The sequence below is a fragment of the Numenius arquata genome, chromosome 8, assembly GCF_964106895.1.
Source record: "Numenius arquata chromosome 8, bNumArq3.hap1.1, whole genome shotgun sequence".
Lineage (NCBI taxonomy): Eukaryota > Metazoa > Chordata > Aves > Charadriiformes > Scolopacidae > Numenius > Numenius arquata.
Window position 1 is genome coordinate 54889626 of NC_133583.1, and position 23716 is coordinate 54913341.

The 23716-nt window shown below is 37.1% G+C and overlaps 1 protein-coding gene across 1 annotated transcript in view; it reads right to left on the bottom strand.

The window, feature by feature from the left end:
• FAF1 (Fas associated factor 1) overlaps positions 1-23716 on the bottom strand; it is a 170766-nt gene that overhangs the window by 119741 nt on the left and 27309 nt on the right. The window contains exons 3-6 of the mRNA XM_074152657.1: positions 14314-14360; positions 11117-11325; positions 7633-7724; positions 7183-7271 (exon numbers count right to left, since the gene is read on the bottom strand). Coding sequence (XP_074008758.1) covers positions 7183-7271; positions 7633-7724; positions 11117-11325; positions 14314-14360 — 437 coding nt within the window. The remainder of the gene's footprint in view (positions 1-7182; positions 7272-7632; positions 7725-11116; positions 11326-14313; positions 14361-23716) is intronic.

Here is a 23716-nt window from a genome sequence, read left to right on the forward strand (position 1 = left end):
AGAGATGCACAGTTTGCTTTAGCATCTCGAGAAAAGTTACCTTATGAAAATATCTTCACTCAGCAACTTAATTTGGATTCTGTGACATCTTAAACATAATAATCACATACTACAAAACAAAATCATGAAGTGCTATTTCTCGTCTTCTATGGTTTTGTAATATGGAAGATAAATATAACTCATTGTCAATGCTAAGTATGACCAAGTGTATGAGAGACACTACAGCTGTAACTGAAGTCAGTCATCTAATAAGAAGTTAGCTGCACTTATCACAAAATCTTGTAAGAAAAGAGCCTAAAAAATTTAAAATACTTAACAGTCCTTCAAAAAAGGGGAGGAAAAAAAAAAAAAAAAAGTGTCCTGAAAAGCTGTATGCCTATTTTCAAAGGTAATTCTAATTTGATTGTTAACAGTAAGTTTTGCATCTCCATAGCCATATTGTCTTTTGGCAAATGTTCAGTAGCAACTAAAATACCCTGCTGTGCTTTTTCAGATTCTGATTTTTTTTTTATTTGTTTTCAGCAAATACTGGAGGCGAATGACATACTTAATTGCTCTGAAAACATTAATTGCAGCATATGTGAATGGCTCTGGATTCCACACACAATCACACAAGGCTCCGTTATAGTTATTTTTGACTCTTATTTGAAAAATCTGTAAATGCTAACCAATAACATGATTCACATTTTCATTCTGTAATTGACGTAAATATAGAATGAACCAAGCTAGTTCGATCAAACCCTCAGTCTCTCAAGGTATGCGTGATAGACACACTTCAACACTATCCAAAATACAGCACGCCAATTAAAAGCATCTGTTCATAGGAAAGGTTTCCCACTTCTCTATTTCATCTGGGTGTGACAGCAGTGAGTATTTAGAAAAGGAAAAAAATACTCTTCAAACACAGTTAATTTAAATTAAGTGCCTTAAAATGAAAAGCCTCAAATTTTGAGGTAACTAACAATTTTGACACCTCTACTTTTTGGATTCCCAAACAACACAAGCTGAATGTTGTTAACAAGCAAGTTCTCAGTACATATTCATAGGCAAATAAAGTCAAAGAAGAGGCTGAAAATTAGGCTGGGTAAAAAAAAAAAAAATTGAAAAAATTTAGGAAAAAAATTGTTTTCGAAAGTGTTAGCTGTTAAAGTGTATGGTTGATTATTCACCTTCAGAAAAATAATATAATGAGGAATATTACTTCTGTTTGCACAAAAATGCAGTGGCCAACTGATCCAATCCTGTGAACTCCTACATCAAAATTTCACATGGTCTGACAGCCATAAGACCTGGACCATATGTATGTTACAAGGCCAACGGGAGGAGGAATTGATGGCTCATCTGATGGACCGTTTGTGCCAAGGACTTCCTATGGGTACCGGCGCTCCTCTGTGCGATGGGGTCAATTTGACCATGCAGCTGGACAGCCAGAGATGTCAGTCCCCTCCCCTATTCATTTCCTCCAGCAACTAGGGATATAGATTACCCCAAATTATTTGTGCCAATAGAACTCAGCTTCCAAAACATACCTTGCCCTACAACTGTATTTTCAGCCATTAAGGCTATGATCAAATGTACAAAATAAGTGTATTTAAAGGAGACTTCTCATTGACAGTAAACTGAAGCTTACTTTTCTTTCTTTTTAGGTGCACACTAACTGCAGTGAGAAGACTGACTTTGAACACAATGCACATTGCTAAAATTTTGGCTTCAGTGTTTGCAGCAGTTTAATTTCCCTGCACATGTTATCAGTTGACTACAATCTTCCAAATGAAACATTTGCATTAAAAGAAAAATTTTTAAAAAAGGGGAAAAATAAATCAGGGCCAAACCCCAGATCCTATTAAAGTCAAGACAGATTTTCTTTTTGCCTTCTTTTTTCCATCAGTGCTAACAGAATTTAATTAATCTGAGAATTAATTAGTGGGAAAAAGAAAACCAAATTCTAGAAATAGGACTAAACTAGGCCACTCTTATCAGCACCATTTCCCCCCTACTGCAAACCTTGGCTTTCAAAAGAATTTGCTGATAGGTTTTATACTGCCATGACATTATTTTTTTGCCTCAGCTGAATGATTATACATTCGCTATTCAGCACAGGAGGCAAGGGAACTCGATGGGATTTTTGGGCACCAATCTTCCATTAGAGGAACTCTGCCTACACCCAAAAAAGAAGTCCAAGATAGACAAAAGAAAATAGACCTGAGCACAGTCATAGCTCTGACCAGTTCTAGCAAGAGAGACTCTGACCAGCTTAAGATTTCATATGGATTGCCTATATAGCATCGGTTATCGGCACTATCACAATGCACAGAAACCTCAGTCATGGACCAGGATTCAGTTGGGGTTGAAACTCTACAATATGCAAACAAAAATGTTTCTCTTTGAAACTTAAATTTCGAGCAATAGAAGTTGCAAGAATTTTTTTTTCCACTAAACTCAAAATATCAAAACTCAATTAAGAATCTGGGAAGAGTTTATTCACCAGCTACTCCATCCAAGTTCCAATACAGTACAATTTATAAACCAGAAGTCTAATAAAGTAAGACTAGAAACAATATCTAGCCAAATAATGTGTAACTGCGAATAATGCTAATCTTAGGGGAAAGCAACTGTTCAATCAATCCATGCAATGCTGAAGAAGGTGGTATTAGTATTTTATAATAATATATATAAAATATATATCTCATAATAAATATCAATTTATTTTTATATTTTAAGCTTCCAGTTTTACTGCTTTTCTATTGTTCTGTAACACTTAATATATAAAATAGATTAAGTTTATCTATTGTTAAGTGACTGCCTTAATGCTTTGCTTTTTGATGTAATACTTTGCTTTTAATAGCATTTTTCTTTGAAATTTTAATAATATTTAAAGCTTTGAAACCAAAAGTATATCCTTAATCAATGATCAGCAAATGCTCCCTTTCATTTCAGTTCTGTAAGTTTTTACAAAATTCATTCAGTATTTCCTATTAGGCAATATCTTTCTTAGTCACATGGAGATTTCCCCCAAAATCTCTGAATTTTATATAAATAGGTATGACACAAGGTAATTAACATTTCCATTTTAAACTTACAGATTTATACAAGCTCATGTCAACAGAAGTCCAAATTTACTGTAATTACAGATTATTTACATTAAAACAAAATAAGAAATCAGTATGTAAATGTAATGTTTGTTGTAGCTAATGCAGCAGGAGGTGGTAGATTAGGTTCAAACAGCAATCAGTTAGCAAATCTGGCTAACATGTAAATGAGCAGAAGCCCTTTTGTTTACATTCTATTGCATTTTAAACTTCAGGATTTTTAAACTGTCTCATGAGCAGATGTGAAAATAAAACATTAATCTTACCATTCTTATTGAAGCTTTCAAAGTAACTAAAGCAAGGCACTGCTCCTGTCCAGCTAAACAGACAATACTAATAATTGGAGTTGCAGGTTACATCGTTCTTAATTAACACTCTGCTACAGTTGATAGCGTACAACAGGACACCATGCCACAGTCACCACTCCTCTGCAACAATCGCACTCAGCACTCAGCAATGTATGGATCCATCACTCAAAAGATGTGGGGGATTTATTCCTATCGACACAGCTGATTACATTTCTTAAAAAAATTACAATCACTTAGCAAAAATACATTATATGTAGTAATCACAAAGGTGTACACCTGGTCAAAAAGCTTTTAACTGTTTTGGACTTCCCAGTGATTCATCAGGTATAATAAAGTATCTAAGACTTTCGGCTATTTAGCAAAAAAGAATAAACACGAAATACGTACTATCCATTGAATTGACAACTGAAGAAAAAAAAAAAAAAAATGAGAAAAAGTGCCACCTAGAACACGCAAGATCAGAAGAGACATCAGGATGACCAAGCTCCATGGCCAGACTCACACACCTACACTTTTGACACTCTATTGCATTCTCCAAAACCTTCTCCGTGAACTGGGTATTGCCAGCTTTGTTGCCCCGAGGGAACAAAGGGAAGGAAAGTCACTCTGAGGAAGTGAAGAATCTAATCTGACAAAGCCGGTGCAAGGGATCTCTCCACCCCTTGGACAATTAAGTGATGGACATTCTTTGGCACCTTTCTTTTTAAGGCTGCTTTCCAAAGGAAATCATGTTTTTCTTACACACCTGTCCCATCTGGTAACTTTTGAACATACTCAATAGATTCAAGGATGTCTAACAGCATTATGAAGGTCTCAAAGACTGGGTGTAAATCAACAGTTGGGTAGAGGAAAGGGACCCAAATTACTACCCACCTTAGTAAAAGGCTGCAGCACAAGCATAGTATTTTTATACTCCATCCAGCCAACTTCTAGCCAACGAATTACAGAACTACCTACAGCATGTGATGTTCCCTTTTCTTCAATGTTACCGTACTACCATCTGGAGAACAGAGGCAGGGTAAGCTGACTTGATTGCCCAGGGAAGTTGTGGATGCCCCATCCCTGGAGGTGTTCAAGACCAGGCTGGATGGGGCTTTGAGCTACTTGGCCTAGTGGGAGGTGTCCCTACTCAGGGCAGGGGGGTTGGAACTAGACGATCTTTAAGGTCTCTTCTAACCATTCTATGATTCTATGACTGTCTATGCAGGGGGAAGAGAGTCACACAGGTTCTACAAAATAAATGGGAAGAACTGGAGGCAGTGTCAGAGGGAGGTGAGATCATGGAAAGCACAGAGGGAGAAGGCTGAGTTACTGCAGCCACTGGGATGAGGCAGGAATTCACTAGAAATCAGGTTTCATTACGTCCACAGCTCATAGAACACATTGTTATTGTTCTGGATATTGTGCATGGAAAAGGAGGGCTTTGCCAGCTGAAATTGTGGAAGCAGGGCATGTAACCCTACAGGTGGTATTTGACATTTAAATTTAATCTTTACACCTCAATTTACTAGCATGTGGTAGTAATTCGCTGGGTTTCTATTACCTATGAAAGCTTTAGATATGCCACTGAAGAACGAAGATACCCTCGGAGATTTTTGCTTGTTTAAACTGCATGATCACTTTGCCATTACGTTTAGATGCTAGTTTTAAGTCAGTTCTGGGTTAAGCCCATTCAGTCTGTCGCAATAAACTCCAATGCCTACATACTGATATGTTGGAAAAGGATGTTTCTGACAGCGTTCTCCCCCAGTGTCAAAAACGGGCACAGATTGGAGTTTATAGACCTGTGACCAGATTGCTCCTTTTAAGAAGGGCATATACATAAAATATCATGTACTGAAATCTCAGGCTTTTCAAATATCACTTTCTGGAGATATTCAAATCCCGACTATTTATCGGTAGTTCAAAATAGAAGGCATTTGAAGAAAGCAACTGATGAACTCACAAAGTAAGAGGCAAAGTTCCTTAACATCCATTAATAATAGATGTGAGCATCATGCTTTTAAAAGTTGTGGGTAACAAACTAATCTGAATAATAACTGACCTAACAGTAGGCAGTAAACAGTGTAACTGGGTTTGGTACATTGCTTCAATTAGATGTGTTTTGATCTGCATTGATGCTCTAATTGGAGGCAAGCCTCCCCTTTCATCTAGAATTTATGACTTCAGGGAGATGATCTAGCCTTCAAATTATCCATGTTTAAGTAGCCACTAATTAATCACCATTTGCTATCCCAAAGCTACCAACTTTATTTTAAAAATATCCAGAACTAATCTCCACTATGAAACAAGTCTAAACTGTAAAGGTAACAACCACTTTGATTTTACTAGCAAGTAAAGTTCTTTTAAACTATTCATCCAATAAAAAAAGCCTAAGAACTGTTTTTAAACAGTATGTTGTTATATAGTTTATTGCAGTTGCAATAAACAACATTCTTCAGACCCCAGTTTTCTTTCCAGAATAAAAGACATTCAAATTACAATATACACAGACATCTGGGTAGAAAATGTTGAAATTGGAAATGGATTTTTAAAAAACCCAAACAATTTGTATCTACAGTGGTTTTCCACAGTATTTTCACTGTCCTTCAATTAGCTGCTTATTTACAATGGCCTATTGTCCTCACTAGCTCCCTACATTGTCCTAACTACAGCTCCCGTAAGCACATACAGAGCACACACAGTTCACATCACAGCTCACCACCACTCTGCTCCCTCTGTTCCACTCCCGCTTCTTTCTTTATTATTATTTTTATAATTCATATCAGCATTCCCGTTTCCTCCAAAGAGTACACAGTTATGTGCACAAGTACCTTTTAGTAATTTATTAAGTACTTTTAGTCAATAGGAAACCAGTTACTTATTTCCATGGATTGTCAAAGAATTTCCTCCATCAGTAACACGACTGGATTTGTAGAATATTATATTATCAGCCACAACAGCAGAAAAACAACTCCCTCTTCAGACAACTTGAAGGCACTCTAGTCTGATGATCCCGCAATTTGACCAATTCCAAACACAACCCTCCCCTCTCGCTTGCCAGAGCAACGCTGCTCTTCCAGCCTCAATTACTGCGCACCCTCTAGTGGCTACCGAATAAAATTCATATTTTCCTGGTAAAGAACACATACGGGTCTGCCTTTGAAGAAGGGAAGGGCAGGAAAGAAAACAAGGCAAAGTAATCAAAGTAATTGCAAATTACTTTATAACAGTAAGGATTCTATTTACCAAATAACATTCCATTTTCAAACCTTAGCAATATTCACTGACATATGAACACTCACCGTTTAATTTTTTTGAGTATTCAAATCAGTAATAAAAGCTACCCTGCTCAGTTGGAGAAACCTGTTTATTTTGCCTACCTACGTACATTTTAAAAGTCTAAGAGGACAAGATAAAATAATGTTGCAAACATTTCAGAAAGAAAATTCTGATCTGCTGGCAATGACTTACAGAAGTTTACATTAAACAAACTAATGTAACACAGTAACTTATGAAAGGCCAGCTCTCAGTTCCACGGGGACTAAATTTTTGTTAAAGGCACTGCATCTGGGAGGTGTAAAACTCTGTATGTACCTAAGTGGTTCACGTACTACACCAAGGCTTTAAAAAACTTAACATTCTTTTCAATAATGAGTTGCTGAACTGCTTCATCCCAACACTTACTAGAGCAGTGAAAACGCTTTGTATTTACTGATTGCAGATTCCTGCAAGGACACACGAGGCTTCATAAAAACCATACAAAACCAAATCGTACAAGTAGAATTTATGGCCAAGAGACTTACCCAGAATGACTTGAAGAAGGAGGAGGCAGGTCAGGTGTTAGAACATAAAGACTATTATTTTTTGGCAAGTGTAGAGTTTTTAAAACAGTCTGAGGGGAGAAAAATTGTTATAAATATAAAACATTCACCAATTTTTACGTATTATTTTATTTCTTTTAATTATCGATACTTATTTACAATACTACCAAATATTTTGAGATATACATACTGTTTACTTCCTAAAATCCTTTTTGTAAGTGGGCCATGTTATATATGAAAACAACACAAACTTAAGTGATTTTTCCTGATTTTTTTTTTTGCAATATGTTCATTTAGGAGTTCCTTGTACGACACCCAAAACATCTAACCCTGTTTGAAACTCACAATTCTTGCATTGTAATCCCCACCCACAGATGCTCAGTTTGAAACTCTGAATTTCAGAATTAACTGAAAACGCAGTTGAAAACTTACACTATCATCTACATCTCCAGTCTTCCACCCTTTTAACAGCATTTTAGATGCAGGAATCTGAAGTTCATTTTCTAGAATGTGTTTGATATCTCCTAAAGAGAAAACAAAAAAAAATATATAAAATACACACACTTACTGCTTTATTTCAAATAGTGCTGAGTTATAGTTAAATAAGAGCAAAGACGAATTTACTATGAAAACCATTTTTAATCTAGTTACTGTTGTGGCATACACTTCAAACAGTAAAGCACAAATGAAGCTAAAATAAATTAAAAAAAAAATCACATAAAGCATGAATGATTGGAGAATCACATGAGGATATGATGATTTGGACGTGTAATTGAATAGTTGCACACCACGTATGCTAGACACACACATTTGCAGAGGCATGCTGTCTGGAGCAGTGGACCTTCTCAGCAATGAAGAGGGAGCGTATTTTTGATACCCAATTCCATCATCAATGGTCCTGAGCTAAAGAACTGCAGTCCTCATACAATTTAACTACTCTGACAGTTTTTTCAACGTTTTGTACATTTCAATGCTCTCCTTCACCTGTAGTTATTACAGTCACAACATAATTCAGGCTCGAGGGTACTTCAGGAGCTCATCTAGCCCAAGCTGAGCTCAAAGGTCTAATTAAATCAGTTTAGTCAAGGATTTGTTTAGCTGACTCATAAACACCTCTAAGTTTGATAACTTCTATGGCATACCTGTTCCAGTACTTCATCACTTTCACAACTGAGAAAAACCCAAATGAGTAAATCCTTGTATCTAATGGGAATTTTCAATGTTGCAGATTGTGTCCACTGTCTCTCATCTAATTATCGTGCACCTCCAAGAAGAGTCTGGTTCCATCTTCTCTGTGTCCTCCCAGCAGGCAGTTGCAGACAGAGATAAGGTCTCTACCTTTCCTTTTCTCTTCCTCAGGCCAAACAAATCCAGTTCTCTGTGCCTCTCCTCCTGCGTTGCCATGTGCTCCAGTCCCCTGACGATCTTGCTGGCCTCACTGCAGAACGTCTATGTCTTTCTTGTACTGGGGACCTCAAAATCGGATGCAGCTCCTCAGATGTAGTCTCACAAGTGCTGAATAGAGGGGAATAATTATTTCCCTGGATCCATCGGCTACACTCTTGCTATCAGTCTAGGATGTGGCTGGCCTTCTTCACTGCAAGGGTGCGCTGGTGATGCACCCCTAGATATCTTTTTTCACAAAGTTGCTTTCTAGCTTGTCAGCCCTCAGGCAGTTATCGGACAGGATAACACAGAGCTACCCTTTCCCAGACACAGGACTTCAACTTTGCTTTCTTTGAACTTCACGAAACTCCTGTCAGCCCATTTCTCCAGGCTGTCGAGGGCCCTATAAATAGCAGCTTTGTCCTCCAGAATATCAGCCACTTTCTCTGGCCTGGGATTCATTGTGAACTTGCCAAGAGCACTCACCTTAACAACCAGGTTTTTAATAAAGACATTAAGCAACGCTGGCCCCAGGATCAGTCCCTGAGGGACATCCCTAAACTAGTTACTGTTCACCAGCCAGACTTTGAGCCCAGCAGTCCAGACAATTATCTACCTACCTTATCAGTCCACTTATCCAATCCTTTTCTTAACAATATGACTATAAGAATACTAGAGCAGAGTATGTCAAAAGCCTTAGTAAACTCAAAGTGACATCCACCATTCTCCCCTTGTTCACAGAGCCTGCCATCAAATCATAAAAGGCAAATAACGTTGGTTAGGCACAATCTGCCCTTAGCCAATCCATGCTGGCTCTTCCAAATCACCTTCTTTTCCTTCCTGTGCTCAAAAAGGGCTTCCAGAAATATTTTCATCATAGTCTTCCCACGGACCAAGTTCAGCAATCGCAATTGAACAGTAGGCTCACATTTTCCTTACCCCTTCTTTTCGTGCCGATGCAGAAGCCCTTCATGCTTTACAGAAGCCCTTCTCATCCCTCAATGGTTTCAGATCCACCTGACCTGAGTCTTACTTAACTCCAAACCTGCACACTCTGGCAACAACTCTGTATTCCTGCTGGGTAGCCCCATCACTACCTTCCACCTTCTGTGTACTTTCTTTTTGCATTTAGCTTAGTCATAAATTCTTTGTTCTTCGGTGCTGGCCTTTTGCCATGCTTGCTTCTCTTTTTGCATGTTGGAAGGGACTGTTCTTGTCCTTTGAAGAGGTTTTTCCTCAAGATCAACCAGCTCTCTTGGGCCCCTTTGTCCTCACGGAAGTCTCTCATGGGAACATGCCAAGCAGATCCCTGAAAAAGCCAAAAATCTTCTTTCCTGAAGTTCATGGTTGAAATTCTACTATTTGCCTTCTCTCAAAGGCTACTATTGTACTTCTCTCAGGACTTTAAACGCAAGGCTGCCCTCAATCTTCATATACCAAGATACAGACAAAAGTTTTACACTGACCGCTTCTGCCCTACAGCTTAATCATTCATATATGAAAGTTAATATGAAAAGAAAAAAACAAAATACTAAGGCTCCAAAATTCTGATTTGATCAGGCTTTTATATCTGCTTTGCATGGAGGCTGCTCAGCACAGTGCTGTGGAACGTATCAAACACTAATCAGGAATTCAAACTAATTACCACTAGGTGGCACCAGCCAATACCAAATCGAATGCCAAAAAGACAAATAAGGATCACAAGTTTCAATTTCAAAATTTCATCACAGACATAAGGCTGCAGCACTGAAAATTGTTTTGATCAACTATTTCTTCATCTAGTTCTTTATTTTGATCTGTATAGAATCTTCACTCAAAAGGAAAAATAAAAAAAATTTTAAAAATATTCTTCTTCCTTAGCAGAAGTAATCACGGTTTGGGGAATGCAAAAAAACTGACACGCTTTGCAATACTAACAATAGCATATTTCTAACGTACTGTTACAAAATGCATCAGTTTTAGGAAAAAGACAATAAAACTGATAAAAGAAATCTTAATTTGCACAAAAGAGTCAAATAAAAAAAAAAAAAATCAAAAAAAGAAGAATGCAATGATGCTCTTCACACTGGAAAAAATTCCTCTAAATCTTGTCACTAATCCTGCACAGAAAGAGATGCTATAGAGATTTGAAAAGGAAATACCAAGATCATCCGCTTATTAGTAGGTTGCATCTACACTAATTTTACCCCAAATTACATTTTCATGCCTCAACTTAATCAGTAATCTTCATTTTGTTCCTGAAGTTCATAAGAAAACTAGATTTCAAAATCAATTATTTCATAGATCACTAACCTTTACAATGAATTAGTGAAATTTTGCTTTTTTTAAAGCTGCAAAGAGATTTGAAAATGGTTAGTAGCTGTCAAGGCTGCATTTTCTGGGGGGGGGGTTGTGGGTTTTTTGAAGGGTTTTTGTTTTGCTCTGCTTTTGGGGTTTTTTTTTAGGATTTGGACTGTTGGGGTTGGGTCTTTTCTGTTTGTTTTTGTTTTAACAATTTACCACAACAGTTTTCATTTCAACAAATCCTTACCAACTGTGGAGCTGTCTTCAAGTACTACATCCACATTTCTGTCTCTGTACTCAACCCTGAAGTCAAGCATTCGAGGTTGCCTTTCCACTATTTGTCTTGATGGCACTACATGGCGAAACGCTGAGGATGAGGAAGGAGTTGAAGAAGCTGCTGTAGAATGACTTGTGGGGCCATACGCTGGTCCATGTAAAGTCTCTCCACCGTACTCACTGAAAAATATGCAGATAAGAAGGTTTAAAGAGAACAGCTTGATATATTTAAATAAAAGTTAGTAAAGCAAAATGAACAGTATTATTCTCTTACTATGATTCACAGCACACACCTCTTGAATAAACTACACTGTCATATCTGAAAACACTGTTTTATTAATAATTAGAAAATAACTTCCATATCACTAATATTAGCATTTCAGTGACCCAGAAGTGCTATAGGAGAAAAGCTTAGCTGACAAGCATTTAAGCCATTATTTCAGTCTAAAGTTCACTATATAATTAATATCAGAATTATCTTGAGAAGAAGAATTATATCCTATTCCAGGAGTGCTGTGACCATATGAAAATTGGCACCATGGCAACGACCAGCTTTCTACATCACTGGGCTAGTATCAAATGGAAATGAAAACAATAAAGCTGAAAATACTGCGCATGGATTGGTATTTTCCACTACCAAATGAATGGAAAACAAGTCAGATATGGAAATAGTTATGTACTTAAGGTAAATAAATAAAGATAATGAGGTATATATTGCAAAAAATACCTAGAAGTACAACGGTAATACAAAGCTGAATTCTAGCTTGCCTGCAAGTTCAAAATCCTTCAAGCCTCCTGGACATTCATATAAGGATGTCTCCATACCTGGCTCAAGGATACATACAGCATTACAGGTCAGAATAAATTGGGAAACCCTCACTACCCAGAAGCATTTTGTCTTCCTCATTGAGCCTCTCCACAAGAAGCATGTAACTGGGATTAGAAACAAAGGTAACAAAACATGACATTTAAGGAACATTACTCCAGGCCAATAAGAAACTATGATATACAGAAATTAAATGTGGAAGGCAAGAAACTTCACAAGGTAAGCCTAGAGCTTTACCTTGTAGATGTTCTGATCAGGAAGATTATCTGTCCTGGGCAGTTACAGGTTATTATGATGGAGGATGCAAGGTAATAAAACTTATGCACTGAAAGAATAGAAGCTGAGCAAAGAAGGATTTAGGAAACACTGAGATGTAAGTTGTCTCAGTAAGAAGTTGTTTGAAAAATGCATTCTGCCCTTCTTGAAGGTACCACAAGATCTCTCCAAGGAAATGTTTCTTATAGCAAGTCAAATTCGTCATCTAGAGGAGGCCTGAACTTAAAAAAGCATAGAAGTGGATGGCATGCATGTCACAGAGATGCAGAAATTATACACAGCTATTGCAAATCCCATCATCAAGACTTCCACATTTGAAAAAGAAAACCATGTTATGCTTGTAAAACAAGGGGCTCCTTCCTGTCTCACAACAGCAGGCTCAGAAGAATGAATTCCCAGCTATAAAGACCCAAAGACCCATGCTCAAAGGACAAAAACCCACTTATAGTCTCAGTCTAAAGAGTACAGGAAACAGTTTTATTTTCAGATTTAAAAAAGTATAAAAACCACATGATATGTTATTGTCTTAAATCTGATGGCAAGCTATGAATTAAGTACTATAACTATTTTGTGAACAGACCCAATAAGCAACGAATATCCTGATTCCAGGGCTGGATTTTTTTATTTTTTTTTTTAAACAACACAAATGAATTATAAAACAAAATGCATTTTTTTCCCCTTCAATAAATTAACTTACTTCAAGGCCAGTTGTATGAGTTCTATTAGATTCCACCACAAAAGGAATCCTACATATCTGACTGGCAACCTCTAATGGAGCATAAAAAGCCTCACATCAGTAAAATAAGCCTCATCTGAAAACCACTGGAAACTAGGGCTTTTAAGTCTTCTGAGCCTCCTTTTACACCACTTCCATTGAAAGAAAAAAAAAAAAAATATTTGAGCACATTTGATTGTTTAATCATTTCTAAAAATGAATAAAATTAATGTGGAAGAAAGCTGTAAGTGGACACTGGACCAGCTTGTTATCCAAGCCAGGCATAACTACTCCCCAGCTCCTTCCCCCTGAGCAAATGGTTCAAAACATTCTGGTATTTTGAATATAAATGCTTTGAGGTCAGGACTTATTAACATAGGTAGAAAAAGTGCTCTACACAACTGAGGCTTGATCTCAAATAGACTAGGCAGGCCTTATGGTAAATAAACATCTAGTAACTTTGCTGAGCAAATAAGGTTTTGCCCTAAATCAAAAACTGACTCTATTTAATGATAGCTTTAGTAAGTATTGACAGAGATGTCATAACATCACTTCACCTACATTATGTATTCTTTTTCATCATTAAAATAAACTTTTTTAAATAGTACATTGAGTATTTTTCTAAAAAAAAAATTTAAACACTATTTTACTGTCTCTCTCAAGTAGCTCAATTCCTGTTCTGCTGTTTTCAATTGCCTCATCAGCACTTAGGAGCTCATGCTTCAGTGACTTCAAGATATCCAGGCATCAGTATACAAGCCAAAATTTAATTCAGAAGCTGAAAGAAAATCAGTAAAGCTACTTTTAGAAGGGAGCAACTTTACTTTATCTAGCACAGTATCTGCTGCCTGTAATTCAATTTGGAAAAAAAAAAAAAACCAACTACAAAAATACAAACATTTTTGTCCAGGGTCAGGGAAGCATAGAATATCAATAGCTTTAAAAATGCATAAGGAAAAATAAAATACTTAGCCGGGAACATCTGTGGATTTGCCTTGCAAATTTTTAGATCTTTAGAGGAAAAAACCAGAACCAAAAACACCACACCCAAGTCCTGACATCCAAGAAAGGATACCAAAATCCAGACTTCGTTAAGAGGCAGCCCTGCACAGAATGACCCAACAACCAATGAATTTAGAATAAAAAATAATCAATTTGAATAGATGTTTGAGCAGGTCCTCCATCAGCATGGGAAACGTTGAACGCTAGATCAGCTTTGCCAGGAATAGAATTTGTGGCTCCAGAAACTGCTTGAAAAGGAGAATTACATCATCATCTTTGGATTCAGGAACAAAAAATGTAACTTATCCAGCATCATTCTCTGTGTGTACTGCTCGTCTTCTCTGCTTACCTTTGTAGAATGCCGTTTTCCTGTGGTATTACACCATTTATAGCTGCCTGAAAAAAGAAAAAAAGTTTTGAGTCAAGCACACAGAGCAAGAAAAAAAAGTTAGAAAATGTTTTAAAGAATTACTAGCTTGCTTTAAAATATGGCATAAAATGTTCTCCATTCATTGAACATTCTTGGTAAATGATACTGTCATCAAAGTACCTGCAAAAAATAAAATCCATATCTAAGTGGAAATGAACAAAAACTTAAGCTCAAACTCCTATATGTGCGATGGTTCTCCCAGGTGGAATGCATGGGAATAAACTGCATGGCCCACACTCAGTAAATCTAACACTTTGTACACTTGGTATACATAGAGTGAACGTATTGCTTTCAAATACATGTATAACTGAGCACAGACAAGGCAGCCAGACAGCACGTACACAGAAAATCTGTTTCCCAGAAGTATCAGACCTGCACAAAGCTATAAACCTGCACAGCTGCACGTGCACCCCATGCTGCGACCCTGATGTGTTCAGGAATTGCTGAAGTCGGAGCAAAGGGCTACTCGGCAGCTCACATGCCTCCATCGCACCTACGCCATCCAGACAACCCGCTTCCAGCTCACACGTACGAATACCATCTACCCTCTTAAGAGTCCTCACGTGCCAAGGAATCACAGAAACGGCTACCCCCAAAATTCAAACAATCTTCAGGTAGAAAAGGAAATATTTTTTCTAAGTAAGGTTTACGCTGTTAAATATCATCCCACGTTGTCCCCATCATCAGAATAAACCAAGCATTACTTATAGGTGTCTAAGTACAAACCTTGCAAGCTGCATTCAGATTTCATAGAATCATAGAACAGTTTGGGTTGGAAGGGACCTTAAAGATCATCCAGTTCTAACCCCCCTGCCATGGACAGGGACACCTCCCACTAGAGCAGATTGCTCAAAGCCCCATCCAGCCTGGCCTTGAACACCTCCAGGGATGGGGCATCCACAGCTTCTCTGGGCAACCTGTTCCAGTGCCTCGCCACCCTCAGAGTGGTCGTATTTGAAATTAAAGAGTTATTACCTCTAAAAATATCCCACTGAATTTTCTCTCATATTAAAATGCATTCTTTTTAAAATAGCCACAACATACCCCAGTTGTTCAAAACCCCTCTGCTGACAAAACTGTCTTCTCAGCCCATTAGAGCATTGCTCCATTTTATGTTGCAGGAAGTTTTAATGCCGTTCCAGCACATCTGACGCTATAGAGGTTTGTATAAACTTTGAAATTACACATAAGTCAGGCTGAGGGAAAAACTTGGAAAGCAAATAAGACCCTCTTCAGCAGTGTTTAGAAGACAATTTATTTCAGACTGCTTTATACCATCAAATAAGTATTTTAAAATCATCTCATTGCTAGGATTTTTCAGATTTGGGGTCAGAGAAAGTGATACCACGTGAGCTGGTGAAGATGACGTACACACTTTAATATGCAGCTCTTAAGATTTTGTTCTGATTATTGTCAGACGCCATGGGAGTAAAGATGTCAGAACCCTATCGAACTTCAGACATTTAATCCTAGCCCAGCAGTGGGCAGATAAGATGGAATAGCACAGGAGGGAATTTAACAAGGAATCAGAAAGAAGTAAAAAATCTAGAGAGGAAAAAGACCTCAAAAGTCTAATTCTATTTCTGGTCTTTGATGATCTTTATAATCACTATTGTGTTCACAGGTAGATATATGTTAGGCTTAACAGTGAGATTCAAGAGAGCTTGTAGCATCCCATATTTCTCCATTTTCTGCTGTTATCAGTAGGGATTCATGCGTTTCTACTATCACAACTTCCAATATCCATTCTCATGTCAGATATACCTGACCTGTGGGCCAGTATACTCGGTGAATTAGTGCCTGGTCCCTGATGAAGAAGAGAACGCTGACATTTAGGAGCTCATAGGTTCCCTGTACTCCAGGAGGATGAAGTGTAATACTGCAACTGAACTATGGACAGTCATCATCTACCAACATCATTTTTACAAACTGACAGAGAAAATGCACCTTAAGACCTCAATAAACACAAATCTCAATATCGTCTAATTTTAAATGCTATGCTTTCTTTTTCTATGAATATATAAGCATGATTTTTTACAATTTCCGTTAACAGTTAAGGCTACATAAAGTCTTTCTGCTGAACTCAGCTAACTAGCTATGATACTGCAATAGGATTTATCATCTATTTAGAGACAAATATTACATAAATAATAGTAAAAAAAGCAGACAAGGAAAAGGGTTACAGGTATCTGTAAGCTGCAGCAACTACCCATCAGGCTGTATCGAATTACAGCGAAAGCAAAGCTTCTTACCAGATCAGTTTTTAAATCAGTTTATCCACCGTGCACAGCAATAATCAGTGGCTTCTTTCTAACAACATGTCTCATTTATCATCATTGTGGTTTTTGCAGTCACACATCGCTCTTGGTCACGTTCATCTACTAAACATCCAGGAAAAAGTGGGAGGTTTGGTTTTGCTTGGGTTTTTCTGGATTGGCTTCCCCCCCACCTACTCTTCAGCAACATGCATTTCATTCCTGTCAATCAGCAGGTAAAGCTGGTTGAAAGACAAAAAATATCCTTTATTTTGCATCTATAAGATATAGAGAGCAAATGCAGGTTTTTGTACAACAGGACCAACGCTAATAAGGAGCTGCTGGTGCAACAGAATTCTCTTTTTCTCTCTGAGAAAAAGAAGCTGCTTCAGCTGTGAAGAAATATAGCATAGCATGGCATTTCCACACTTTTTCTGTCAAAGCTCATGTCTCTGTCTCAGAGGATTAAATCAGCTCAAACTTTTTCTAAGCCTAGTTAGAGGGGTTAAACATGATGGAAGCTCCAAGCTATTTTCTTTAAAACTGAATAACTCACTTGTTCACATCCCCAGTTTTGTAAACTTGGTGACATTTAAGGGGCATAGCAGTAAGAAAAAACAGCAGCAGCATTATGTACTTTTTTGATGGAAAGACCTCTATTAACCACACTGTAAAAATAAAGAGTCTGGACACTGTTTGTTAAGCAAGATGGAAGACTAAAATTATGTAGACGGCAAATGGTAGCAGTGCACATGTAGATATTGCATAAATATTAAATACCCATGTTCTTACAAGACATCTATAAGTAGACTCTGCAAAGAAAGTAAGAAAGAGGAACAACCATCTGCTTTAGAATTTCATAGGAGGAAGGCTGTGACTATTAAAAAAAAAAAAAAAAAAAAAGAACAAGTTATTAAGGCAAGATCTGTTCCAGGCTGTTCTCCCCCAGTGTCAGTCCCCTTTGAGAAAGGATCAGGTCTCTGTGGTTAAGTAAACATTGAAAGATATTAAATTTTTTTTGTCTTTCTGAACAGGGACCATTTGATCATCAAAAACAGCCTGAGTGACTAATATACAGTAATTAAAAAGATGTATTACCCTTGAAACAACTTTAATAACAGGTGCAGTAAATCTATTCAAGGATTATTAAATCTATAGATATCATGTCTGGCTAAGAAAATTTCTTCAACTCCCAATAACCTGCTGCCGAGAGTGATGCCAGAGAAGCAGCACTCCACACTCATGCTGTTCTCACACTGTACATCCACGACTGTCACTGCGGATCCTGGGTACCACAGCTTCAACAGGTACTTACCTATTCTAATGTTACCTCTATTTAAAGAGTGAAACTCAATTTAAATAGAAAATGATAGGTAATTTATATGATTTTTTTTCCCTAAGCCAAGAATCTTAGGTGTGTCTCAGCGCTACCCACATGCAAACTCTGCTGTAACAGTGCTCAAACTTGGTACAGAGGAATAGAAGCAAGGACACAGTTATTGTTTCAATGACAATATTCAAACAACTACCAGACCCACAGCTTATTCTAGGAAATTATAAGCCAAATTTAGTTACTCTTGATTTATACTTTTTGTATGGAGATATTACTCATATATGCAGGAACTGAAACAGCTTATTTAAGAATTCACTAAGCCCTGCATGACCTGATGTAACTGGACCGACTTCCAGAAGTAGCTTCCAATAGCAAGTACCCTATGGCCCCATCATGCACCAGCAGAGGATTTATCAACAACCACCACTGAGAATCCCGTTCATTTAAAGGAACAGGAAGACAGGAATACAATGTAACACTGGACAATCAAATGCAATTTATTTTATTTTATTTTTTTAAATTTTTTTATTTAATTAATTTAATTGCAAGTGCAATTAAAAAGGTTCAAACTAACAACACTTTTTTTTAGTGTTTGTTTCAGCAGCAAGCTCCCAGAATCAAAATGTATTAAATCCAACTTTTTTTGTTGTTTCCCACAAACATAGGTAACAATAAAGCAATAGGGTTAATAAAAGGTTACCAAATTCGTTAATAGTTTGGGCAAACCAGAAACTGCAGTATCCTACAAACAGATTGAAATCATTTAAGTGCCTAAAGAACATTGTGAAGCAGACTGTGAAATTTAGAGCTCTCCCTCAAGGGAATATTAACTTAAACAGATCAGTCAGTTCTGACTAAATGTGACTATCTTTTATGAGTGCAAAACAGTGGGAGAGAGAAAAACAAGAACCACCGTTTCTCAATAACCTGATGAAGCAACAATGTTGATGACTTCACTCAAAATAGACAATTATACTACTAGCTATTTAAAAGAAATTAAGCAGATCTTGCAGTGACCCTCACCCGGAGGAATGAAGGTCCTATGAATAATTATGAACTAATTGGGGTATTTTAGATAGCACAAACATTAAACTCCTGAGTTTAAAATACTCAGTGGTTATAAATAAGTTTGAAGAGGGACTGGATCTGCCAATCATATTATTTAAAAGCAGAGTTCTACACATACTGATTGTAAATTCAAACAAGGTGGGAAATTCCTTCCTTTTCATGAACAAAAGATAGGAGGTATTTCTTAAATTTCCAGAATGTAAAAGTGATGTTTAAATGAATTATCTTAAGAGCTAAACACAGGACCAGGCAAAAGCGCAGTGAAAGGCTTTTGCAATGGGTGAGATGCGAGAAGATCTTGCTCTGGGGCCATCGCTTGTTCCCTCTTCTTTCCAGTCTCCGTACTACACAATAGTTTGGCTGACAGATACGGACCCTGCCCTAGATATAGATCCTTTAAAACAGACAGCAACCTGTTGAAGAAAGCCCAGAACAGGGCCATGAAGATGATCAAAGGGTTGGAGCGCCTCTCCTATGAAGACAGGCTGAGAGAGTTGAGGCTTTTCAGCCTGGAGAAGAGGCAGCTCCGGACAGACAGTAGAGCAGCCTTCCAGTACCTAAAGGGGCCTACAGGAGAGGTGGGGAGGGACTCTTGATCAGGGAGTGGAGAGATAGGATGAGGGGTAACGGTTTTAAACTGAAAGCAGGTAGATCTAGATTAGATATTAGGAAGAAATTCTTTACTGTGAGGGTGGTGAGACACCAGAACGGGTTGCCCAGGGAAGCTGTGGATGCCCCATCCCTGGAGGTGTTCAAGGCCAGGCTGGATGGGGCTTTGAGCAACCTGGTCCGGTGGGAGGTGTCCCTGTCCATGGCAGGGGGGTTGGAACTTGATGATCTTTAAGGTCCCTTCCAACCCAAACCATTCTACGATTCAAACCCCTACCCCAATTAAGAGCAAGAGCTTTCGCAGAGAAAGACATAAGATCAACTTTCCAAAGCAGAGTATTAGAAAACACATCTCCAAGCAAAAGACAGCAAGTTCTAGCAGCATGATGCTGGAAGAACAACCCTTTCAGAAGAAGAGGCTAGAGAGATGTAAAAATCGTGTACATGTGAAAGCTGCATGGGTTTCATTGAGATAAATAACCGTATCAGCTTAACGCAACCAGTACAAGTTTACATATAGATCATCTTACATAGAATTTTAAAAGTCTTATTTAGGTTTGACTGAATACAGCAAGTAAAATCACTTCAGTCTATTTAATAAAGGCCACACAGAGCTTTACATTTGTTTATCTAAAAATTGAGAAGGTTTCAATTAAACAAACACATGAATGAGATATAGACCCAAGGTAATAGGAACTGCCATAGCAGATGATCTACTCCAAAATCCAAACATGTCCAACTAAACAGTATCAACTGCTTCAGGAAGTCACAGGGAAATATAATGGAGTAACCCACATGTTCAATTATTTCTATGAAACTTAGTAAGACCCGTCTTCGATGAAAGGAGTCATTTGTTACGACTTTCAAAAAAACTATATTCTTCCCCAAATGCTACAACTCATAGCATTTAGGTTTAAAACACCTAGTAAGCTTAAAAAAAAAAAGTTCTGCATTTTGTGTCTTTCCTGCTCACTTTGCCTTTTCTCCCTATTATTTATTTAACATCTCCTTGATACAAAAACAATTTATCTCATATCACAAATTCAGAAAGTTTATGCCATGCTGTTCTCCACTCTAGCAGAAGTAAAGACAGCTCACTGTCTCAGAGGAAGGGGTGCTAGCAGCTTTTATGACTATATTTTGAAATATAACCAAAAATGGTTGCTTTGTTGTTTCACACTACAAAACAAGTAGAAACCTATTTTAATATTTGACTGACCTTTTCAGCATTTAATCTTAGATTTATTTCTCAGTCTGATCATACAAGCGAATATAACACCAAAAGCTACATACAAAACCTCACTATAGAGGGAGAGATGACACACAAAACAAACCTACTGTGGTTTTGAGTTCTGTAGAATAAAATAACGGTAACTGTTATGTTTTAGAAATATCAGCCAGTATTCCTCTGTACTATCAATCCATCCTGCTTGAGGATCACTCAAGATATGTTGAATTTAAACAAATTAAGCACGTTTTTTTTAAAAGCTAAAAGTGTAATGAAATATACTGAAAGGCCCTCATTAAACAATCTAAAATACACTAGAAAAATTATTTCTTATCTTTTGTATTTTATGATATATTTCCATAGCACCAAAAAGGTCATTTATACTACTCTGTTTACAATTGTAATTTCATTGCAATTAATTCTACTCCTAATTTGGGCTGTAATATTCCCCCTGAAATACAATTTTCTTACTCTAATTTTGTTGCTTTCACATGATAAATTGCTTATCCTAAAGATTTAAAATCCATTATTTTATTTGGCTTTCAAAATAAATGGATGATAAAACTCCAAATGCTTTGTACAATGGGGAGCTTAAAAAAAAAAAAAAAAAAGAAACAAAACCCCAAACTGAACAAATGTTATCCAGAGAGGAAAAACAAATAATTAAGTGATAAGGGATAAAGGAAAGCATTAGTGAGGCAAAACATGCATAAAAGGACCGAAAAAGTGAAAGTGAATTTTAAATTGCTTCCAAACTATAAATCTGCGTGACAAAGGAAGAAACTTTTATATACAACAGTAAAGCAAAACAGGAGAAGTGCAAAGATTTATTAGTTCCTTTGCAGCATAGAAGTGTTTCTTACAGTGAAACTAAACTTGCAGGGTTCTGCTTCATGCAACATATTTCAGTAATAACAGTAAATGTTTTGAAATAATGCCCCCCCTAATAACTTTCTTCTTGGCAAATACTAAATTGGGCTTGTATTTTCTACAGAACTGATAATAACATGTAATGCCAGACGCAGACATGTCAAAACATTTGTTCAGACCTGCTGATACTGGGATTTCAGGAAACTGCATAAAAAGTAGGACTGTGCACTGACTTCCCTTGTGATCAGTTTACAACCCCCCCAAAAAAAAAAGTGGAAAATCTGGGAATAAGCAGCAGAAGCTTTACTAACTGATACTGACAAAAACATACGGCAAGTATTAGTCAAATACTGCAGTCAATCTGGCTTAATAAAATAAAGGTTTACTGAAATCAGATGTAATGGGGCAGAAAGAAGTTGACTCTAAGACATCAAGATTGTATTATGAGATTCCCAAGTGGAGGAATATGGCTTCTTGCAGCTTTATGCAACTATCAAATCTTGCCTGTTACAGGCAAGTCTGCCATGCAGTATTCTAAACAAGAAATTCCACAAAACATTCTGCAGAAATAACAATTATTTTAGACCAGAGGCTTTTTACAAACAAGATACTCTATCACCTTCCTACATCCACAGCTACTCTGAAACCATTACTTTAACAAGTAACGACTGCTATGAGTTTGTTATAAAAAAAAACATTATTCGCTCAGGATTTTTAAATTAATGCAATAATATTTAAATTAAAAAATTACTAATTATGTCCCAGTAGTAACAGAAGCAACCTCTACCTTTGTTATCTTTGGCAGGCTTTTCAAGGCAAAGAAATGAGTCAGCTTTTTCCTGTAGCTTGTGTTATACTTGCTGGCGTTTCCCCAGCCTTGCAAGTCTCAAAGTATTTCCAAGCGCTAGACGTGAAGTTACACCCACAAAGTTTTTACAGAATGCCAACATTTGTCCCCATCGTGGTTAAAATTTAACCAAAAGCTGTAATTGAACTACAATGAAATGTCTTCTATGCATTCTGCTTTATTTCAGCTTGCTTTCTTTACAACAAATATACTTCATGAAAAGCTGCAAAACAATAGAATTGCTAATAAAGCAAAAAATTAACATTTCATCAAAAAATGCCACATGAATATATTCATACAGAAGATTCACTTCATCAGCAAGAGAGCACGCGCTGAAATAGTTTACAATTAGCACTCTAGATGTGGTTTCCCATTTCTCCCTACTACTTTGGTGGCTTCAGCAAACTTTTTCCTGTAGGTCCTTACAACATGCCGAAATGCACTAGGAAGCCTTTCAACAGTTAGATATACTTCTATAACCCTGGGAAAAAAAGCCCACATTTTGCACAGTTCTTTAATTTTATATTGTCACTGCACAATTCCACAAACAAAGCGCAATCTCAATAATAAATTCATAACTGGATGTATTTTCCCAGTGCAATGAAAATAAATAACATGAACAGATTTATAAGAAGCTTATGGATCGGTATCTGCCTGAGCTGAAACTCTACTTCAGCAGGAATAAAGGAAAACAATCTATTCTGAACTATCCACTCAAAACTTACTCATATAGAACGGGAGAAGAGTAGACCACGATGTGTCTGCTACTTTCTGACACACATATATAGTTATCTTGGCTCTAGTCATCAATGTCACAACTTTTTACACTAGTACATCTTCATCTTCTAATTTAACAGAAAGGAATGCTTATGCTTGATATCAAAACACATTTTATTATTCCTTAAAACACTAAGCTAGACAGCAGGAGAGTCAGATAAAACAAAGGCTATGCCTGAAAAAATACCTATGTACTGAATTCCCACATTTCTACCCCTCTCCTAATTATTTTATGTAAATTGGAATGACAACATTAATACGAACAGGTTGGGGATAGCTACCCCACAACTACTAGGAGTATTTCTCCTCACACCTCTCGACAGCCTATGCTGTAC